This window comes from Clarias gariepinus, chromosome 2 (assembly GCF_024256425.1).
Source record: "Clarias gariepinus isolate MV-2021 ecotype Netherlands chromosome 2, CGAR_prim_01v2, whole genome shotgun sequence".
NCBI classification, from domain to species: Eukaryota; Metazoa; Chordata; class Actinopteri; order Siluriformes; family Clariidae; genus Clarias; species Clarias gariepinus.
The window spans coordinates 33,471,712-33,495,488 of NC_071101.1; the positions used below are offsets into that span (position 1 = coordinate 33,471,712).

At 39.1% G+C, this 23,777-nt stretch overlaps 3 protein-coding genes across 6 annotated transcripts in view; all 3 read left to right on the forward strand.

Moving 5' to 3' along the window:
- peak1 (pseudopodium-enriched atypical kinase 1) overlaps positions 1-7,649 on the forward strand; it is a 77,854-nt gene extending 70,205 nt beyond the window's left edge. For all 3 annotated transcript variants that reach the window (XM_053478759.1, XM_053478774.1, XM_053478767.1), the window contains exons 5-6: positions 1,280-1,989; positions 2,803-7,649. In XM_053478759.1, the coding sequence (XP_053334734.1) occupies positions 1,280-1,989; positions 2,803-3,924 (1,832 nt within the window). In that variant the 3' untranslated portion in view covers positions 3,925-7,649. The remainder of the gene's footprint in view (positions 1-1,279; positions 1,990-2,802) is intronic.
- Positions 7,650-9,073: 1,424 nt separating this feature from the next.
- Positions 9,074-15,260, forward strand: ubap1la (ubiquitin associated protein 1-like a). Its single transcript, XM_053488127.1, has 6 exons — positions 9,074-9,162; positions 9,864-9,996; positions 10,288-10,917; positions 11,533-11,712; positions 12,587-12,688; positions 14,539-15,260. Exons 1-6 carry the CDS (start codon positions 9,140-9,142, stop codon positions 14,671-14,673), a joined length of 1,203 nt encoding a protein of 400 aa, XP_053344102.1. The 5' UTR covers positions 9,074-9,139; the 3' UTR covers positions 14,674-15,260.
- Positions 15,261-16,127: 867 nt separating this feature from the next.
- Positions 16,128-23,777, forward strand: prc1a (protein regulator of cytokinesis 1a). Of its 2 annotated transcripts, XM_053512407.1 has the most exons (15): positions 16,128-16,259; positions 17,758-17,890; positions 18,079-18,201; positions 18,297-18,530; positions 18,827-18,997; positions 19,243-19,392; positions 19,494-19,641; positions 19,900-20,036; positions 20,145-20,240; positions 20,324-20,470; positions 21,137-21,247; positions 21,336-21,434; positions 22,052-22,216; positions 22,549-22,586; positions 23,232-23,777. In XM_053512407.1, exons 1-15 carry the CDS (start codon positions 16,249-16,251, stop codon positions 23,278-23,280), a joined length of 1,812 nt encoding a protein of 603 aa, XP_053368382.1. In that variant the 5' UTR covers positions 16,128-16,248; the 3' UTR covers positions 23,281-23,777. The 2 variants fall into 2 exon arrangements, with proteins under 2 accessions (XP_053368382.1, XP_053368383.1); XM_053512408.1 differs by lacking the exon at positions 22,549-22,586.

The window sequence follows — 23,777 nt, forward strand, 5'->3', positions numbered from 1 at the left end:
TTTCCCTTCAAAGACACAAGGAAAAAAAAAGAAAAGAAAAACACCCACCACAGAGACAACAGTCTTGATTCTTACTGACAGTGCAATCCACGATTCCGTAAAACACTTTGTCACTGTCGTATTTAGTCATTTCTCCAGAACTTTTTAAGAACAATAAATTTCATTATTTTGTTCTTTTAGTTTTTGTTTTATTTTTGAACGTATGTTTGTCTTATTGTTTTATTAAAAGTTTTATGTGTGGCCAAGTCTGAACCTGGCCAAAACTAATTTTATTTATGTATAAAAGCAATTAATGTGTATAGCACAAGCACAACTGAGACTATTATATATAGTCAATTGTGCTTATGTGTTTTTTTTTTTTTAGGCTTTAAGTGGTGTTGTCTATTATCGAATTTGTGCAGTTCAACAATTCTCTCTTTTCTTTTAACCCAGGTCCTTAGAGCAAATCGAAATAATATATACAGTTTTCGGTTTTCAATTGGAACTTATTTAAAATATTCCGTAGGGGTGGCAATAAATTTGGCACACATCAACAAAAAAAAAATTAACGTTCACTGTTGAAGAGTTTATATAAAAAGTTTTTTAATAAAAAATTTAAACTAAAAATAAGCTAATCAGCTTTAATGTAATCAGTAATATTATTAGTTTAGGTTGAAGCCCATGTACATGTCTGCCTGTCTTTGTGTACAGCAGAACTCTCTGCCTAACTTATTAATAGAAAGAAATAAAAACTTTAAGGTTGAGTATCTTGTGTCTTCTTTACTCAAAATTGTTCTTTCGTTGTCAGCAAAATACATTCCCTGTTTGGTAAACGGAGAGTGAATCACAGATGAGAAAGTAAAAACGTAGATTGTGTAAAGATTAAAATTTGCCTTAAACCGACTCCAGCGCGTAAATTATCCTAAGTAATCCTAATGAAAAATATCCAGTTTAGCCTTTCGAATTTTTATATATTGGTGCAGGTATACACAGACTATTTTTCGGAGACTGGTTTCGATTCCTCCAATGTATTAAATATAAAGATACCATTGAAAGAGTGAGCTCTGACCAATATAGAGACAAAACCTTTCTTTTTTTTATTTAGAAACCATGAGTACATTTTTTGATCATTCTAAACATTTTCTTCAACTCTTTTAGTGAAAGGTATAAATTGTGTCTAATGTTAAATATCGTAGCATTTCAGGTACTCGGCTTTTGTTGGTTATGTATATAATAATTATATATAATAATAATTGTAATAATTGTGACTGCCTTTCTCTGGCCCCCACTCTTTCTCCAGGTCAGTCCAGGGCTAGTTTGATCCCTGCAAAGCACCCCAGACACCCCAAGACCTTTGATGATCCTGTCCATTCTGAATCCGAAAGCTTTAATCCAGGTGCCAAAGCCACTCCCCCACCCCTTCCCAAGAAATCTGTGCCACGAGCCAACACCGAGCCTTCACTGTCCAGAGACCCAATGACTCGCCGACCCCGTGGTGAGGTCAAGCCAGGGGGTGCCAGCTTGAGTGTGGCAAACCCACTCTATGACCTGGACTCCACCTGGGAGACGGCCAGTCAAAGCTCCTCGCTCAGCTCTGATGCCCGACAGTTAGATGAATCTGGGGACTCACTGGAGAGGCCAGGGGCAGGAGGACGCAGCCTTTCCCGTTCAGGTAACAGCAGCACAGGTGCGGATCGGGAGAGGCGGGGCTGCCGCAGCACAGAGAGCCTTGCAGCCAGTAAGACCCACAGACTTGCTCTTTACAGAGGTCTAGAGAGCTGGGAGGAGGTGGCAGGCCGCATCCGGAATCTGCATGCTGACACGTTGCGCAAACTGTCTGGCCGCTGTGAGGACCGCTTCATGGCTGGACAGAAAGACCATTTGCGCTTTGGCACAGACAGCTGGTCCCACTTCAGGCTGACCACAGGCAAGCCATGCTGTGAGGCAGAAGATGCAGTGTACTATACAGCCTCTTATGCTAAGGATCCACTCATTAACTATGCCGTTAAGGTAGATCATATTTTTGTCTTTAGTTGATCCAGCTGAATGAATTTTGAGTCTGTACTTTGTAGATTGACAGTCAATTAGTATTCCTTTTTAATGAGAGGTAGAGCTACAGTATATTATTAGCATGAAAAAGCCTTCAGTGTTAAAAGGCATCAAAGACAGCGTATGATTTGCACTCTTGTAGATAAACACATCATTTGCCCACATGGAAAGTCCCAATTAAAAGACTTGTGTCAAACTGTTCACACCTCCACTCACCATGGCACTCACACAACGCCATGTTCAATTCTTTCATCTTAAAACACTTTACAAAATCAACAACAAAAAAAGTCACACTCAAATATTTTTGCTGTTGACAGCCTTATGCAAACTCACAACATTTATTTTCATCAAGAGTTGCATTCATTTTCGGTCAAGATCATGTATTTATGACGGGAGAGGTGAACCCTTATGTAAAGTCTTCTTCAGCACATACCAAAGACTTTCAGTGCAGTTAAGTTTAGGACTCTGTAGTGGCCAGTTCATTTAAGTAATGATTCCTAATGCTCCCAGGTCCAATCCAAAGTCAAATATTTATGCTCCTTAGCAAATTGAAGTTGTTTTTCTTATTAGTCTCATTAAGAAATGGTTTTGTTATGGCTGCACAGCTGTTTAGTCTGAATTCTGTGAGTTCTCATCACGCTGTATGTGTGAAAATACTCTTTCTTTCACTGATAAATATAGCTATAATTTGTGCTTTTGATTTTTTTTTATCATGCAACTTCAAACGTTTTAGTGATGAGTCATTCATGATTTTTTTTTACCTCTTTTTTCCAGATCTGCAGGTACAAGGTGAAGGAGACACAGCAGCAATTGTTCCACAGCCTGGCTGTCCGACAAAGCCTTCCCCTGCACTTCAACATCCAGCAGGATTGTGGCCACTTTCTGGCAGATGTCCCTGCCCGCCTTATGCCCTGGGAGAATGAGGAGCAGAGCGATGAAGAAAGGGATGAAAAGAAAGAGGATCTGGAGCAGAAAAGTGGTGGAAGCAAAGAGTTGCTGTCTGAAAGCAAGAGCCAGGCTGAGAAAGGGTTTGGGAACATAGCAGTGCCAGTGGACATGGCGTGCCAAGGCGGGAAGTTGCGCAGCCGAGTGGTGGTGATCACACGTGAGGTCCCATTCCAGACGGTGGCTGATTTCGTGCGGGAAGGTACAGCAAGGCATTCGCGTAACCCAGAGCTGTATGAGCGCCAGGTGTGCTTGCTGCTGCTTCAGCTGTGTATTGGGTTAGAGCACATGAAGCCCTACCACGTGTCTCATTGTGATCTGCACCTGAACAACCTGCTGCTTGTGCACTGTCAGCCTGGTGATCCCTGGAACCTGGACCTTCCAGAGCCCAACAACAACACAACGTCTGCTTCCTCCGCCTGCCCGGCTCGCCTCATCATCAGCAACTTCTCTCAGGCCAAGCAGCAGTGCATCTTGCGGTACACTGAGTGTGATGAGTTTCAGCTGGGTCTTCTAATCTACGAGATGCTTCACCAACCCAATCCTTTAGTAGAGGCTGCTGGCCTGAAGGAAAGAGAGCAACTGCCACTGCTCCCGACTCGTTCTCTGTACTCTCAGGGCCTGCAGCGGCTGGCGAGTCTCCTGCTCCATACCGACGAGGCTGAGCGCATTGGCGTGGCCGAGGCTCGTGCCTGTCTGCAGTGTCTCCTGTGGGGGCCACGTGATGACCTCTTGCGTGCTGCACCTCTTCCCATTCAGCGGCATGCAGCACTGCAGAACTGGCTGGACTTGAAGCGTACACTCATGATGATCAAATTCGCCGAGCGTTCACTGGATGACGGCCACAGCGGCGGTGGCGTCAGCCTGGAGGACTGGCTCTGCTGCAAGTACCTGGCTTTTGCCACCACAGACTCAATCGACAGGGTTGTACGTGTTTTGCAGCAGCTCTGAGTGTGGATGCTTGTCCGTGGACTTGTTTGGACTATCGGTCAGCTTTCACATCACAGGCCCAGTAGAGTCTGCTGGCACATGCACATTTGCGCTGTATGCATTTTATTTTATTTTTTTTGCTTATTACATTTTTTTTTTTTTTTGAGGAACGTGCAAGACATGTTTGTGCTTTATTAGTTTGTATTTCTTAAGTATTGAGTGGTGAAGAATTTTAAATCAAGATCAAAGCCTGTTTTTTGTTTTTAAAAAAAAAAAAAGCCATGCAGTTGGATTACACATTATTAGAAATTACGTTAAAAAAGCAGTCAGTGTTTTTCTCCTGATTGTTTGTTTTTGTTTGTTTTATTTAGTCATGACAACATGTACAGAATGACTCACAGTTTGGCCTTGACGATGAAATGCTTCCTCTGTTTACTCTAGCTGTTCAAGAGAGAGCACTGATCTGGCATCAGCAGCTTGTCTCCTGCGCATTAGTGATTTCAGGATTTCACACAATCGTTCTAGCAGTATAGTAAGTAATACGTAGTTAGTGTTGGATGGAGTGGTCTTGAGGGAGTAAAGGATGTAAATTTCTAGGTTTTTAATGCTGTGTGTAAAGCATAAGGAGGTCATTTAACCACCACTCAGACTGAAGATACCACTTAGGGCTAAGAGCTCTCAATAGCTCTCCTTCAGCTTAATTTTTACCCTTGATCACATTTTTTGTCTCGTTCCCCTCTATGAAATCCTCATCTCTCACACATAACTCTAGATAAATTAGAGACCTAACTTATTAGACAAAGAAGCTACTTAGAATAAAGATGAATTCTATTTCTGTATTACAATCTTGAGTGTGAGACAGTCGATGCAGATAATTCCAAAGCAGATGGAGAACGCTATTTTTGTAAGACCAGAATTTACCAAAGGTTAAGAGACGGTTGGCGTCTATTTTGGTTAGTTAAATATTGAAACAAAATGTATTTTTAAAGATTTGAATGCATGGTTTTGTCTGAAGACATGAGTAAAGTTCTATGTTACTAAAAGTGTCCTTATGCAAACACAGACACACACAGAGTAAGCAGCCGGGTCCTCGGATCCAGAACTGAAAGATGCAGTAAGGGTGGTTTTGGTTGACGGTGCACTGTGGTTATAGGAGAGTCCGCATCACTCTGATCAAAGTTCCATTTCTCATAACCCAGACAGTGAACTGGGATAGACTAGCCCCAGAGAATTATGGGTTGGAATGGCATTTCATAAGGTGGGGTTTTTTTTTTTGTTTTTGTTTTTTTATGGATTTATGTGCAGTCATTGTAAATGTTACTGCTTTCATACGTAACAATATTTAAATATAGCGTATGTGCTTGATATTGTGCAGCATTCACTCATACAGTTACTTCCTTTTGGCACATAATTCTTGACAAAGCCTGCCTCAAGGCACAGCTTATTTTTTCTTTGATGCATAATTTCCATAATGTTCACAAACTTGGAGAAGCTCTGAGCGTGTGTGTGTGTGTGTGTGTTGGGGGTTATGTTAGAGTGTGCACATTTAGCAAATGATTTGTCTAGTAGTGCACATACCTTTATTACATTTTCATTGTATTACTGTGTGGGTTTGTATGGGGACATGCGTGCGCGCGTGCGCGTGTGTGTGTGTGCGCGCATGTGTCCGCACACCTAATTTTGAATGCTAAGGAGAAGATGAGGGGAAAATGTGAAGCTCTGAAATCAGCAGCGAGCGCCAGGTGTGTAGACGTGCTCCAGTCAGCTGACCTGCTCGCTCGGCTCAGCGGAGAAAGAGAAAAATTATGAATTGCTGGAAACCCTGAACCTTTTTTTTTTCTGTAACCAGGGTAAGAGCAGTGAGTTCAGCTAACAGCACTAGAGCAGTATTTCTCAACCAGAGGTTCTCAAAATCCTTACAAATTACAAAAGGGCTGCCGAGGTGTTTTTAAAAATATTTTTTATCTGCTTTTATTATTATTAGTAGTAGTAGTAGTATCGCAAATCTATTATTTTATACTACTACTACTACTGATAATAATAACATATTAAAATTTCGAAAAGACCGCAGATTTTTTTTATGCTTTGTCATGAGTACTCAGCTTTGACAATACTGTTAGCAATAAAATATGTGAACATTTTACTTTTCATCCAAAACTTAAAAAACGTCTATTTTTAAGTTATATTCACCACCTGTCCCAGTGTGCTCACACAAAAGTCACGAATGTCAATGTTCTGGGATTTGAAGCTGCATTATAAATGAAATTAGCAGTAATAATTCAAGCTATGTTTATTAATGAAAGTAAGAGCATTTCCACACATACCGTGTGCAGAGAATTGGGGTTAAACCTCTATGTGGCCATAAGAAAACCACTTGTTAGTGAGCCTGGATAGAAAAACTATTTTAATTTCCTACGGAACATAAAGATTAGACTTTGGAGCAACGGAAAAAGGTGATGTGGACTAATGTGTTTAGATTGACTCTATTCCAGAGTGATGGTTGCATCAGAGTAAGAAGGAGCATGTATGAAGTGATGCAGCCATCATGCAGAGTGGCCACTGGACAAGCCTCTGTAGGCAGTGTTATGAGTGTTCTGAAGTTTCTTCAGTTGGTCATGTTTAGGCTCAGCAACTTTATGTGGCAATAAAATGAAGTCAGCTGATGACCTGAATGTACTGAATGACAAGATTATCACGTCACCCCGTTATCAAAGTCAAACTAAAGAATTGAGTGACATCTGTGTGTAAATTGTAGTATAAAGGTCAGTGTATAAAAATGTCACTGTTGATGTTAAAGCAGGACATCAAATCCAATGGTGGCTTTGAAAATGTATTAGTTTTGGCACTAATTGTTATTAAAGTTTGACTTAAATCATGCATACAGTATATACAGTATATATACATAGGAGGGGCATTCATGTCAAACAGGGATTAAGCGTTCCCCTCATTTTGTGACCAGTATATATAGTATGTTTGGTCTGTGAGGGTCAGTTAGAATATACTGGGTGTACACACCTTAGGTTGAGAACCACTGCTTTAGTGCACGATGTAAAAAAAGATTTAACCTGTAAGCTGGTTGCAATACAGAGACCTAATTATAGCAGTGATGCATTAGTCTTAATACTTTGTGACTAATGCATTATACTGTAAAACTGCGAAAAAACAAATCAAAAGTCCAGTGCTGAAGGAGTGTCTGTCGTTCGGGCCGTGAGCCAGTCTGATCATTTTGGTTCTTTCCACTAGCGAGCATCCTGATGTTGCTAGTTCTAACACAGAGACGTATTAGTTCAGTGTGTGTCCCTCATGCGACTCTAGTTGCTGCTGAGCTGGTTGTTTGATGTACTGGGGAATGTTGGTAGACTGCACTGGCGGCTGTCCTACCATCACAAAGTGTTTTCTGTCTTTCTATAATATTAACGCAATGGTACACACGCACCACAACACACTCCGTGTTCCGGACTCAATATTCCGTTGTGGATTCAGCAGTGATGGGGCCCCATCAGCGCTTCATGCACAGTCATGCTGGACAATGTTTGTTCATCCAAGCTTTATTTTCAAGTGTATTTCCAACAGTGTATCCTATGGTTGCTTACCAATGTACGTTAACAGCCAATGATTATATAAAAGAGCTCTACTGGCTTTCTATATCTATAAATGTATGTATGTGTGTGTGTATGTGCATCTCATGGTGTGTGTGTCTGAGTTAATATTACAAGTAGTAATAAAATAATGAATATATGTTTTTATATTGTGTATGAGTGTTTATATAAAATGCACACAAGCCTTTAAGCTGTCGGTGATTAAAATCTGGTCACACAATATAATTTTACTTCCAGCTTTACTGTACTTTAATTCAATTTGTGTGCGCTTTTGTGCATAGTGCGGGTGTGTAATCTCTGACACACTTCTCCAGCTTGATGAATCAGTATTATCAGCATTACTCTGATCCTCTTTTAATGGCATAAAGGTCATGCTTGTCCAGTATTTGCAGCCTGGCATTAAGCATGTACAAAGCTCCCTAGACACCAGGACTCTTCAGCTGTGTGTTCCACTAATACACGTACACCGTTATACACTCTTGGAAAAAGAGAGGAATAAAATGAAGATTTCTTTTTTTACTGGGATCGATCTCTTAGCTTACCTTACAAGCCTTCTGTGCATTTACCTGTAAATGTGGATGTGCAGTCTGCTTTAAAAGTTATTTAAGGTACAGAATTGAGACATACTCCTTAGGTTAAAGCTTTTAAAGGTGCTTTTTTTTTAAGTAGGCCATTCAAGTCAAAACTAGAACTGTGATAAAATATGTCATTCATGAAGGAATAAAGCTGATTGACACTTACCGAATTGTACAGAACAGTATGGAGATGAGACTGACAGCTGCAGTAAAATTTTTAAATGGGTCAAAGATTTTTAAAGGAGGTCATACATCCATGCACGCTGCTGTCTTTGCTGTAAAAGTGGAATGTCTGCTTCTTGAAAACCGACAGATGACTTGTCTCCAACTTGCAGAAGAGATGCATCTATACGGCACAAATTGCTGGGTGTTCCAGATGTGGCGTATTGAAAAAACTTCCCTGTTTCTTGATGGTATGCAATCATTAGTAAAGGGTCTATGGGACTATATAAAGAAATAAAGGGAATTTGTACACATGATTGTGTTCTGTTATTTTGCGCAATCCAAAGTCGTGGTTTGACTTGAACACCTCTCATAAATGAAAGATACAAAAAGTGTGCTCCACCCCAATTTTAAGGAAAGCTACAGATTAAATGCCCCCCAATCTCACAACATTTGACTAATTTGACTTATAATACAGTTCCAGGTTTTAATGTAATAGAATTGAAAATCATGAAGCTCGTAATCCAAGCATATGATAATTGACTTGCCAAATGAAAGATATAGTAGCATAAAATGAGATTAAACAACTTTAGCCAAGGTTTAGATAAACTGTTGGTCTTGACTTTACAGCTCAGTACCTTTTTGTGTTATATATTTAATTCAGTATTCAAGTATTAGCACACAATGTGTGTACACAAACAAACACACACACGTAGCATCAATGCACAGGTGATTAAGTACTTTTATCTGAAACATCCTGGGCTGTTATGGGTGTGGGTGTGTGTTTTGGAAACCAGATGATGAAAGGCTTAGTGTGTGACTCAGTGACTATAAGCTTTGTGCTGCTCCTCAAAGACCTGAAAGGACTGAACACTACAGAGCAGCAAAGAAACACAGCTCATGAGGGCAGAAGAATACTGCAGGTTAGTGTGTTCACTATATCATCATTTTAGTTTTGTGCTTGTGTGAGAGCATCACCGTTTCTGCATCGCATTGCACTGTGTAGTTTTGTGTAATTGCAATTAAGCAGTATCACATGAGCAAGAGTGCAGTCGTACTGGACGGTTGGAAGAGCAGATGAGGCCTAAGAGCCATCTGTGCTGAGATCCTTATAAAAATACATCAGCGTGCCAACAGTGACACCATTGTTAGTTCGTCAGCTCTGTACTCTCAAATACATCTGTGGTCCTCCTGAATTATTGAAACACTGCTTTCAAAATTATTGGCTCCTTTACACATACTAGTTTGTAAATCGACTGTGGGTTGGAGAGTCTCTTCCAGTAACACAAAGCTGGCAGGAGAGAGATCTCTGTACTGAGACCATCTTAAGCTTTTTATGTTCTGAAAACGGCTCAGTCCACTGTTTACATCCAGGTAGCATGTTTCCAAAATAAAAAAAAACTATATATATAATGGAAATGATGTATTGATATGGAAATATAGGCAGTATAAAGGATAATTTTGGGATGCAGAAACGTCTTATTTTAAAATGGTCAGTTTGTGTTTTAACTTTAAAAGAAAGAAAATGGAAATTACATTACAGCTCAATTATTTACATTTTGTTCCTTAATATATAAATATATGTGTGTGTGTGTGTGGTTTTGGTTGGGTTTGTCTGCAAAAGAATGGCCAGTCTGGACGATGTTCCATTCAAGGTTCCTATGGGTTCTCTGGATGAGCCTCTGGGCATAATGAAGCCTGTCACTGACCTAGAAATGATCATCCCAGACTATCACCAAAAACTGCATTACCTGCAGGTCCTACCCTTCGCTCTCATTTTCACACACGCACACAAAGTCACACATTTCAGAAGTTTTATAGATAAACGTTATATATCAAATATACCTTCCTAACATGAATGTTATTGGAACTCAGAAATAAATCAGGGTGGAGTTGAATATTGTTTATTTATCTCATTGTATAAACCAAATGCAATACTTCATTTAAATTGTTATACAGTATACGCATTTAATGCATTAATTTTATTTAACATAGCTACACATTCAATGCATTGACTCCTAAATGTCGTTCTGTTAATTATTCTCCAGTACGACTTCTGTCTGGAGAACTGGGTTCTGAATGGGTTCCGTCCTCGTTCTAATAAGCACATGTTCCCTTCTGAGCGGGTTTGTGTGCTTCCATCCTGCCCTCCATACTGGCTCCTGTTCAGCAGCCCTCAGGAGAGGCGCTCCATACACGCCTGCAGAAAGGAATCATGTGACCAAGCACAGCGACCACGCAGCCTGAGCTTGAGTTCGGCGGACCTTCAGAGACGCCACCTGCACTCTACGCACCACCTTGTTGACAACTCGGCACATGAGGCTGCTGGCTACAGCGAGGATGACGAGTGCTCCTCCACTGAAGAAGATCGAGCTTTTCGCTCTCGGAGCAGAGAAAGGGTTAAATTTTCCCTCCTTCAAGAGTCTCAGAGGCCTGCGTCACCCCGAGCTCTGACTCACACACACAAGAACTCTGCCAGCTCTCGGAAAGACATGAGCAGCCCACCGAGCCTGAGGCTCTCACGACCTCACAACAAAAAACACATCCCTGGTGGCTCCAGTGAAAAACGAACCATCATCATCCACAAACCACATGCCACAAACTCCAAGCCCAAGCCAAGACCCTCCTCAGCCGGCCCACAGCCCTCTGCTCACCAACGCAAGTCAAGTTTCCTGCAGGTGGACACGGTCAAGACTTTCAGTAACATGCAAAAGATATTCAATAATACAAAAACAAAAATAAAAAAAACTGTCAAGTTATGAAGCTAAAAACCTACAGGCTTTATTTATTAACATCATTAAACCTACTGATTTTTTTAAACTCTTAACTGCCAAACATTTTTTATATTATATACATTATATGTACATTATAATATATATATAATTATAAAATCAATGACTAATATATCTTTGCCTATATTAAAGATATTATCACTGATTGTCTTTGGTAAAGCTCATTTCAAATCATTTTTTAAAAAGTATTAACCTTAACCTAACTGAGCCATCTCTACCGCTTGGTTGAGGGATGCTATGCTTTAAAATTAAATCTACTAGATGTCGCTGTGTCTTTAAAATAGTTGCATTTTAAATGACTTCGTAGCATACCACAAGACAGAAAGAAGATCTAACGACCAAAAACTATTTTGTGTTATACTATATAAAGTGTGTTACTTTTATCATGAATCAACATTTGTTATTCTAAATGCCTTTTTTTACTTTTTTGCATGGTTTTAAAACATTTCAAAACATAGTGAACCTTTTGCTCACTAACATTGTTTTGTGTGGGTGTGGTAGGCTGCCCGTCCACGCACTTCTCATGGAGACCAGCACTCAGTCTCAGACTCATCAGTGGAGCTGCTTTATGCTCTGAGCCAGGAAGAGAGAGTTCTGGTGGAGAGCATCACTGCACAGGGTTACACACTCCGTTCTGCCATCCTGGCTCTGCAGCGCACTGGGACACGCAGCGCAGAGGAGGTAATACTCATGTGCCCACACACACACACTCACGCTAGATGTCACCAAACATAAAAACATTATTAGGACTGAACAAAGATTAAGTTTGGTGAACATCTACAAATATTCGGTGCACTCTTGACTTTGTGCAATGTATTAACCATATTCATGGTTAGCAAAATAATGCCATATTATATTCATAAAAAATATCCTAGGTAGATATGAAAATATTGTATTCTGTGTACAGGGTTGCGAGGGAACGAATCGAACCCAGACCCTGGAGGTGCAAGGCAGCGGAGCCAACCACTAAAGTGCCAAAATAATTTATACACACTTAAGGGAAAGAAAAACATTTGTATAAATATGTTAATTCTAAACTTATTGCTATACATTATATATTGATATGCATGATAATATTACGGTAATCACATGATACTATTATTAATTACTAATTATATTAATATTTAAATATTAATCATGTAGGTTAAAGAACTGTGATAGTCCAAAGAAACCTTTTATGGTTCGGGCCACGCCCACTTTGAATTGCATTTCTTGTACATTATATTACATGGCTGTGAACAAACATAACTTGTCAACACAGAAATAAATGAATAAATATAGTTTTATTAATTTATTATATTTATTTAGCATTTTAAATCAAATTATATTACCAACTTTGTCTGTTGAATCCATGAGGAATTCCAACTCAGCCAGCACTATTCAATTCCACCAGGAAAATGGCAGCGAACTGATCAACATCCTTTTATGATCAAAGGCAAATATTCATCCAGCAGACAGTAATACAGTAACAGGACTAAACCACTAGAGGTCCAACAAGAGGTCCTGATTTACTACCAACATATCAATAATAACTTTATGCTCTGTATTTGGGCAGATTCTGGATTATCTGTTGGTGCGTGATCGGCTGTGTGCCCTGGGTTATGAGAGAACTCAAGTGGAGGATGCTTTGGAGATGTTTCAGAACTCCGAGAGCAAGGTATTAAACATGAATGTAATACCAGAGCTGCATTTTTTAGATGTTTATGTAATAATTTTTGGTTTTGTGTGAGATGTAGGAGCAAAAATGATTGCGGTGCAGTTTATTGCTCGATGTTCTCTGTGTAACTGCTGTTTCTGACAGTTTGAGTACATGCAAAGCCATGGAATTTAAATAGTATACCACTTTTAAATTTTTTAAAGAGTTACAGATTCTGATGAGAATAATTCAACGACAATGACTGAGTAATAACATGCAGTCGAACACCTACTCATATTCAAGCAAAAAAATTATAATTAAATTGTTTCAGCAGGACAGATGACATTTAGACATATTTTAAATAACTGTTGTGTTTTTATGTAATAGTAAGTAAACCACACCCCTGTTGAATACTTGATCCTGATTGGTCAGAAGGTGCAAGCCACAATGTAACATTTATAATAAAAGTTAAGTTCCACTACATGACTGTTTCTATAATAACAGAAAGAAAACAAAAGCGTTGTTGATATGGCGGATCTATTTGGGGAAGAGTTTTAAGTTTTAACGCAGTCAGAAGTCAAGCTTTCTAAAACGAGAAAAACTTGTACAAAAATGTAAAAAAATACATTTCTGCAGATTTTCCACAATTATGAATGTAAACAAAAACATGTGAAAAATAATATAATGTATCATTTGTAATATACACTGCCTAGTCAAAAACTTGCTATTTTGCTGAAGGCTCAAAATATTTACCTGCATCAAGCAAAAAATACAGCTAAGGAGATGTGAAAATGCTGAAACTAGGTTAAGACCCTTTCAACGCATTATTAAAACCTATGTTGAACCATTAGTTTTGTGGAAGAAATAAGGTTGGAAAACTTTTATGAATGCAGATCACTTAAGTTAGTGAAGTTCCTTAGTATAAAGAAAGAAGAGATAGAGAATTTCCATAGACACAATGTGATAAAAAACGTATTAAACAGCTGTGTGTTCATAGTAAAACCACTTGTTAGTGAGACAAATCAGAAAAAAATTAATTTGATGATGAGCATACATATTGGACTTATTTTTCCCTGACCGTACTGTACAGGCATATTCCAAGACTAAAATTGTGATAGTGCGGTTATGGGAGCATGAGGAGTTATTTTCACACACGAACTGACCGCCACATTGTGTGCTGTAATTAAAGCTAAAGGTGACTGAATAAGATTTTTGAGTTTGTGACTTTTATTGGCCAGGCATTGTGTAAGAGATATAAGACTGTGAGATTAAGTAAAAAGGTTACAAGTATTTTTACATTTTTAGTTTTATTTCACTTATTTCTTTATTTTTTCACTAGTGGCTTGTTTTAAGTTAGCTACATTTATACGCCAGTTGTGTTCCTCAGGTGTATTTTAAGCTGAAAATATTTGAGCAAATTTGTCTGCATTGCCTAAATCTCATCTTTGTTAATTAAAATAATTTCTAGCAGGACTCCCTTTTATAAAATCCATAATTTTGTATGGCAACATCATGTTTTTTAATGTAACAATCAATTTATCATGATTTTTATTTATTTTATTTATATATATTTTTTAAGAAATCATGTTTGTTTTTTTGTTTCTGTTTTTTTTCTGTTTTTTTTTTGTGTTGTACTAATCACACGGCAAGCAATTATATAAAAGTAAAAAAACATTGATAATGCTCCGACTATTGGCAATACAATAATAAAATTTTATGCTTTACCACATTTTCCACATTAATTTAAATGATTGTTCATGTGTTTCTAAGATGGCTGCTTCATGCGAAGGCTTCCTGCTGAGGCCTATTTTACTGACAGTCCCGAATTGTGTTATCTAGTTTGTGTGCTTCTCTCTGCGTGTCTTGTTCAGGCTACAGAGTTCCTGCGATTGCTGGCTCAATTCTGTGAAATGGGCTTCCAGCAGAGCACCATTAAAGAGGTTCTGCTCCTGCATGACAACCACCGGGAGAGAGCACTGGAGGAGCTTGTGACGCATGTCACCTGAACATCCTGCAGGCATGGAGAGTTTTTTCTGCACATGACATTTACGTATTATGAAATCTAATTAGAAGGAAATTATTGTGTTAATGTACTGCTGCAGTGACAACTGTTTTCACCTTGTGATTAGCTGCTTATAAATATATGATGATGAGAAGAAGATTGTAATCAAGCTTAATCAGCTGTGATGAAGTAGTGAAGCAATCTCACATGACTTGTTGTGCAGGACAGATGCTGTGGGTGGAGTAGACTGCGGTGAGCTTTCAGGGATGTGGTGATAAAATTCAACATTTTTTGTAGTGGTTTTATGTATGTTCTATGCATATAGTGAGGGAAAATACCTATGCAAATACAGTACTTTTGTTTTCATTAGTTATCATACTTTGAGTACATACAGTAAATCCATTTTAAATGTATATACCTATAATGTTTTTGACTGTACCTGTAAATATGAACAAAAAATACACAAGCATGGAACAAAGCTATGCTTTACAAATGTAATTGATGGCAATGTAATCAGACACCACAAACTGACAACATTGGTACTTCGTTGCAAAGCTGTTATTTGATTGACTGCTCTGATGTATTTGCAATAAAAAGTATTTTCATGTTGTAACAATGTGTTTCAATTACTTACAATAAATGCTCGTTAAATCATATCAACTGTGTGAATGACATTGTGTTGATGAAAGAAAGCATAAACGTGAACAAAAAACTGACAGTGGTAACTCTGTCAATTCATCTTTTTACAACTATCATCCACATGATGTTATCTGTAAGCATTTAATCTCATCTCATAAATCAAACTCAAGTTGTTATTATTATAATAATAATTATTATTATTGTATACAGCTGAAGATTATTTCTTCTGGACCACAGAGTTCCTAAGGCATCTTAGTTTCCTATTGAAAGGATATTATTTAAGGTATATAGGTGGTACCAAGGTATTATTATTATTATCATCATCATCATGGGCACCGGGGACATTGGGGCACAAAGCAGGGGGTATGGGACAATCGTTGGCAGGGTCTTGTATATAAAAATACCCTGTGTAATGTATTTAGTAAATTCTATATTAAAATTTTAATTTTCACTTCAATTTATATTTGTACCTAAAATAAATGTTTCATTACATAGTAGTGATCCCATCGTACACAACCATGTTCAAATTCAAATGTATTGCAGATTTCCAATGTTTAAACTTATTCACATTAAAACTATTTGTATTATATTATATCATTATATTGATTAGACTTGATTAGCCGTTCAGTAACATTTTGATTAAAGAGCATTAAAACCGATTAATCACGTAACTATGGTCTTCTAAACACAGAACGCCTTCGCCATACCATGTGGCTCCCCTCTCATCCAATCAGTAGGCTGGGATTTAGTTTCGATGACGTATCCGGAGTTTCAGCCAATCAGCCTCAAAGACGCGGGATTTGAATCGTTCTGGAAACGGTTCGATTCAGTTTATACTGAACACTGAACAGCAGAGGTTATCTGAATTACTGAAAAGGGTGCTTTAGTGTATTTTTCTTCTTATTTTTTATGGTGAAACAGATTTTGCTCGAGGTTTACAATGAGGAAGAGGTAAGAATATAATTTCGTATTATGTGCTGCTTTAGTCTGGTAATGTTAGCATTATTTATTATTATTATTCGCTTTTTATGTAGTTAGCAAGAGTGTCATTAATCCTGTCGAGTGATGATGGGCAATTATTTAATTTATATAGTCATTTTTTTTATTACATTAAATAAAATAAAATGAATACACAATAGCTTTGTTACGGTTGGTTAGCTGGTTTATGGTACTTTACGGTAGCTGTGGGGGTTCAAGGCAGCTGTTAACTTAATGCTGAATAATTATGGTTTCTTTTAGAAATGTCAGTTGTAAATATTAAATATGTTAAAGTGGGTAAGACGCCATCTCTACACGATATCTCTAAAAGTTAATAAAGTAATATTAGACCGCTGAGTATAACACCCACAAGTGTTTTTCCGATGCGCTGTTCCAGAAAGTTGTCGTTGTATAACATTACTGTAACATTAAACGAGCAAAATTTGTTAACCGGTTTTCTTATTTGTATAAATAATCAGGAAAAATGTAAACACAATAAATACAGCACGGATTAGGCATGGGCTCTAACACGGGTGTATACAGTCGCTAAGAGAACTCGTTCCGCAAATTGACTTCCGGTCGGGAATGCTTGTTTGTATTTGGCTGCGCCTCCTGTCAATCATTGTATGTAATTCATAGCTAAGGACCGCCTTGAGCATTCTGGTGTGTCCATGGTGCGTTATACTGATGTCATTTCTTAACTTGAAATTCAATGTGAAAATACATATAGAACAACTGTAATATTTGCCCTGTCAGTGCATGTAAAGCTCACGGATCTTTTAAGTGTCTCTCTACCAGAGATGGGGGAATTTAGATTTTTCTGTGTGGAAATTCATGTCCCTACACACTGACTCGAGTCGATTTAAAACGACCTAAGGTGGTAAAAGGCTGCAGTTCCTCTATAGTCCTGAAGGTGGCAGGCTGTAAATTGTTTACACAGCAAATTATTTGCTACATTTGTTTAGGATTATAACAAAACCTGAACAAAAGTTTGGTTTCGTGTCACTTAGGTAATGTGTTAATATTGTCAGGTGCTTCCTGGTGATTCCCATCCCTAGCTTTTACAGCTCCAGGTCCGAGTGTCTACTGATTCTGTTGTAGGGTAGTGACCGTCAAACCTTCATTGGACATTTTGCACTAAAACTTTAGCACAACAACAGCAGACAATTGGTGACAAGCTAGCCTGCTAGCTAATATAAGCGATAAATCATCATGTTAATGATTACCATCTCAAATGATATCATTCCAAAATCTAGTGGAAATCCTTCCCAGAAGATTGGAGCTCAGAAAAGATAAGAGCAAACACATGGGGACTAAATATGCAGTGCAATGTCCGACAAGGAAGTGTCAATGTATTGGTCAGGTGTGCACTGAGTTTTACTGCACAAGTATGCTACAGACTTGCTCGGCCGGTTATCTCACTCTCGTGCTACCTCAGTACAAAAATTGATTTGTGTGTGTGTTTTCTCAGTGAGTTACATGCTGCCGAGTCAGTGGCATGTCTGAATAAAGCACTGAATCGCCTCAAGGACATCTGGGAGGAGATCGGTATACCAGAGGACCAGAGACTGCAGCGCACTGAGGCGGTTAAAATGCACATCAAGGTGATTACAAAAACAGAACACATCTGTCTTGGCATCAGTATCATAATCAGAAAAGTCACTTTGCAATTTCCTCGAACTTCTTGTCAAATCAACTTTATTGAAAAATCATTAGAGATCGTTATACAGTAGATGTTTTGTCGTAAAAGCAAAGACTTGATATCACCATCTGTTGTCAATTTATCTTTCAGAACCTTCTCGACATGATGATAGCAGAGGAAGAGGGGCTGAAAAAGAGGTTGCTGAGCAGCATTGAGTCCTGTCGGAAAGAGCTGTCTACTTTGTGTGATGAGCTTCACCTCCCTCCGTTTGAGGTAATTTCAGTTTGTAACCTGTGTTTTCTGTTTTCACAGTACAGTATGTTTTCTAGATGTTCACCATCTGCTTCTGATGTGTACTTGTGTATCAGGAGGATGACGGCCTGAGCATGCTGCAGCTAGAGAAAGAGATTCGCACACGCCTGAAGGTGATGCTGAAACAGAAGAACCAGCGTCTTGGTGAGCTGAAGAGTCTGATCCAGCAGGACCGCGAGCTGTGCGATATCCTGTGCGATAACCCACACTCCATCGATCCTGACCGCGTTCCCTCTGCTGAGCAGCTGCATAGCTACCGTCAGCACATTGCCAGCCGCAATCAGGAGAAGGTAGCAGTCAAAAATCACATGATCAAATATCATTAACTGAGAACTGCTCTTTGGCTGGATATATTAAGCATTTCTGTCTGAACAGTTAAATCTCATGTACATGTAGGTTTAACTTGTAGAACTGGTAGTTAATGTAGCTAAAAGGTACGTGTAATAATGCTAAAAGGTAATCTTGCTGTCATTTCATATTATGCTTAAACTCATGGGGTCACTGTTGTGCTAAAAATATATACATATTTTAAGATGTTTTGGTAAATTTCATGATTTTAAATCATTATATTGACCCGTTCATTTAGGAGCGTCGTTTTGTCGAGTTCGTCTCCATTAAACGTCAGATCGTTGCATGCATGGAGGATCTTGAGCAGATACCCGACACTAGCTTTGAGAGAGATGTGGTGTGTGAAGAAGAAGAAGCGTTCTGCCTCTCAATAGATAACATTACTGCCCTGAAAGTGCTACTGAGCCAGGTAAATACTCATGCATTTATATATATTTTTTGCTCCATTACAACCACTCACTATTTTGACAACTTCAGTTTTAATAATGAATGTTAATGAATGATAATGAAACTCCTGCACTGTTTATCAGTATATCTGACTAATAATCTATTTAGTGTGCTCCTTGCATTAATCTACTCTGCTTTTAAAAGCAATGTCAGGTTTTGTTTTTTTGTTTTTTTTCATGTTCTGTTTATGATTGCTTTTGATTTCAGTTAGAGAATCGTAAAGAAGAGATCGAGGCAACTTGCATCTCCTACCGTGGCCGTATCGCAGAACTGTGGGAGAGACTGCAAATCCCCCAGGACGAGAGAGACTCCATTGCTGAGCACATGCAGTGCAGCAAAAGGAGGAACATGGATGCTGTGAGTTTGATGTGTATCTGATAAAATTAGCTCTTCAGAACATGATACACTGGCAACATGCTTTATGCTCAAAGTGTCTCTGTACACTTTTCTTTCTCCAGCTGCACGTTGAGGTAGAGCGCCTGGAGGAGCTGAAGATCAAGAACATCCAGAGTGTGATCGAGTCAATCCGAGCAGAAATCGAAATCCTCTGGGAGAAATGCTTTTACAGCCTGGACCAGAGACAAGCCTTTACCGCATATTACTCCGGTATACCATCTTTTACTGCTACATCATAATGCACCAGTATAGACATTAGAGACTGCAAACGTCATCTTCCACAGTCAACTCAATCTTTCTCTATTTCAGTTAGTTAAAAAAATAATAATTGTACCCAAAGCAATTACTCAGCACAGTGAAAATGATTATTTAATTCAAAGTGGCATTCCATCCAACTCATCTTTTATCGAACCTTTAGACATTATTTTAGAAATTTGGTTGTTGCTAATTTTTTATTTTTCCCCCAAGATAAATTCACTGAGGAGCTTCTGACCTTACATGAGCAAGAAGAGCAGAGGCTAAAGCAGAATTACGAGCAGCACAGAGAGCTTTATACTGGAGTGACTAGTTGGCAGAGTAACTGGACTCTCTATCAGGAACTGGAGGTGAGATCTGGCACTCTTTAACCAGTATTTATTTCACATGTCTGTGTAACTCTTCTCCACGTTCGGTCAGTAACGTGAGGTAACCTTAGCTGTGTCTTTTGTGTTAAGAAAAAGGCCACAGATCCATCTCGCTTTCACAACAGAGGAGGCAACCTGCTCCGAGAGGAAAAGCAAAGAGCAGACCTTCAGAAGAGTCTGCCCAAGGTCAGCACCTAGTACATGCTCACTCATTATTTAGTCATGATTTAGTTAAGTTTGTAGAGTTTGATTAAGCTTAATGTTTGCAGCTGGAGAAAAGTCTGAAGGCCCAGATCGATCAGTGGGAGGCGGAGCACGGCTCAGAGTTCCGGGTCAACGGGCAGGCCTTCATGCAGTACGTGGAGGAACAGTGGAGCCTTCACCAGCTGGAGAAGGAGAAGGAGAAACTTGAGAGGGTATTTACTGCTTGTGAATAAAACGTTGCTGCACAGGATGGGTGAGGGAGTCTTAAGTGAGGATGTAGCATGAGGGATATTGATCTGGTAAAAGGTCTAAAAATGGCTTATGAGACACTCTATGTGAACATGCATCTTAAGTAAATTATTCTTTCATAGACAGCAACTCCCATGATGTTTATCAGTGCTGCCTGGAATCCCTGCCAGCGTGCAAAAACATGTCAGCTGTGTGGAAATGTTTATTTATTCGAACACGAGATCTTGTACAATTTATGCCACATGAAGGATTAGGGATGTAGTTTTTGTACATGGTGGCTGAAAAGTCTTGGCGTAGACGATTTTCTTTTATTTCCGACTCAAAATGGCTTTGAAACTAACAAGACAACTGAAAAGAATCTATTTTCATATATGCATTAGATGATTCTTTACATGTTTTTGTTTCCTGGCAAAACCCTGCATTATTTCTCTTTTTAATCGGCAGGTCCGCATTGCAAAACTCATCTATGGACTATGGCTTATAGTTTATCAAAGCAGCTTCTGAGAATTGCCCAGACTCTTGGTCTGACTTGGTGCCAAAGTTCTAGAGATAACCTTAATTTTTGTCCATCAGCAGGCATAATATTTAAAGAAGATTAAATGATCTTGTTTCCTACATCTGTTTTTCAGCAAATGAAAAAGAGCAAGCAGACAGAGGAGGACATGTTGTATGGTACATCACTCAAAACTCCCACCAAGAGAAGACTGGCAGGGGCGCCCACACCTGGAAAATCCCGCAAGGTAATTGTAAGAGTCTGACTGAATGTTCATATTTTTGCCACAAACAACGAGGGGTTTCATTTCCATACTACTGAATTCTCTCTCCTAGCTGAATTCTACCTCCAGTATTGTTAGCTCTACACCAAACACCACCTTGCGCTCCATCTGCCACTCGCCGTCCATGAGACCTCCTCTCTCTGCCAGCAAGGTGAGCCAAATGTCACTTGGCCGCACCCCTAGAGCACTTCTTTTTATTTATATATTTTTTCTTTTTTATGTGCTTATTTCCAACACCACTTTGCAAATAAACTGCTGGAAACTGTTTGCTTTATAAGCTATGTGTCACCGGGATGACTTGAAATATTTGGAAAATAGTTAACTATTTTCCAAATATTTGTGTTACCAAAGGCCTTGAAGTTTGTCTCCTTCTCTTTCCAAGTGATCAGTGCCTTAAGTCTCATAAGAGCGGCGCTCAAATCAAACCAGTACCTGTCGTTGCACAGAACAATTATGAAAGTTAAAAGGTGCATCTTCTCTATATAAGCCCCTGCTGTACTTATGCACTATTCCAAGTGTTTCACCTAGAGCCTGGATACCATCATGGTAGAAAGGCTTTTTTTTTTTTTTCTTCTTTCAGTACACCAGAGCCATGGTTGTACTTCATGTCTGAAACACTGGCTTCCTTATTTTTAGAGATCAGGCATTCCATGACTGGAATTACTTTAAAAAGAAAAAATGCTCGTTTGTTGCTTGATTTTCATACATTTCTTCTGCTGTCTGTCACTCTAACCTTTCCTCTACCTGGTTTTTCTTGCCTTGTCCCAGATTGGTTTGGGTTTGCGTACACCAGGACGTACTCGCACCCCGCGTGGCCTGGAGAGGAACAAGGAAAACATTTCTCAGCTTTCCGGAGCACTGCGCACCATGACCTCCAGCCCATACCGAAACTGTTCCATCAACTCTGTCGCCAGCTCCTACTCTGAGTTTGCGGTAATTTTATTCTTATTTTTTTTCCTGTCTTAAGTGCTCAGTCCAGTTACACAGAGGGGTTTTGGAGGGGAGCGTGATCTAGCGTAGATAATTAAGCCTAACGTGACTGAGGTTGGGTCTGTGCTTTATGTACTATAAGCAAGCGCACTCGGAGCCTTTTTAAACCTGGTGTGTTTAAGCAAAGGAGGGATCTGATCTTTCAGTACACCAGAGCCATGGTTGTACTTCATGTCTAATACGCTGGCTTCCCCGTCCCTGATCTCACATCCCTCCTCAGCTCAGGTACGTGGCAGTCCCCTTGTCATCCTGTCTAATTTTTCATTCTGTTTTAGAGGGATTGTGTCAACATTGAATCCACAACCATCTCCAGGTCTGTATGATTTTAACCCTGGTCTGTATTAACACCCTCTCTTAACCTGACTGACTACATGCGTCTTCACACAGCACACATGTGTTGGGGGGTGGGGGGGACGGATTTGCTCCCTGCTCTAATTCCTCCTGTTTAACTGGACTTTGTGCTGATCGCTCTGCCAGACTGATAGCATGAACCTCACTGCTGTCTACTCTCACCTTTCTGTTCTGCCGTGCATTCACTCTCAGTACAGCTTCCCACTCCCCGGTCCTGAAGCACCCTTTTTTTTCTGCACCATCAGCAGGCATAGCACAATAATATCTAAGAAAATGTGTCTGCCAGCAACCTGGGAGAACTGGGAACCTATGACTCTCAGAAAAGGACAAATCAATAAATGTGTGAATAGAAAGTGTTTATACTCTGAGTCACTGATTAGAGTTCTAGGGGAATGTGTTTGGTGTCTATTTCTCATAATTTTAGTAAAACAGAGTGACATTGTGGTTTGGTTCAATTGATAGACTACACTCTATTCCTATCAGCAAGGAGGATTCAGTGCATTACATTCAAACATGCTGGTTGTTTCCCTAAAGCAGGTAAAGAGGAAAAGTTGGTGCTGTATAAAACTTGGCAGAATTTCATGATGTTGGTTTGTTTATTTTCCAGCGAGAACTCTCACAAGCATCAAAGTCCAGCTACAAGGCTGGAGTTCTGAACTCCACAATCACACGCTAACTGCTAATATCAAGGAACCATGGCACGCACTCCAGCGATCGGCACAGCCGCACTGTTTCTGTACATAAAGATGGACATTAAGAAATTGCTGAATGTAAATTACATACAAAAGATTTGTGGAACCTGTGTAAATATTTTTACTCCTGCTTTTAATGGTTTTCATCTTTCAACCTTTTCTCTCTTTTAACATACATTTTAGCTTTGAACACATCTGTTCTGAAAGCACATTTACATAGAGATCAAGAGTTTTTATAAAAACTGCAATAAACTCTTTTTTTTTTTATTATTATTTTAGGTTCAGCTATTCATCTGGGCTAATACAGTATCTTAGTTTTGGAAGCACAAATGTTTTAGGATAATCTATCTATATTTATTGTTTTTTTTTTTTTTTTTTTCTACTACATAATTGACACTAGTTCTTCATTCCTGACATGTTTCACTTGGGGGAATCTGTAAAATAAATGTCTTTAATTCTGA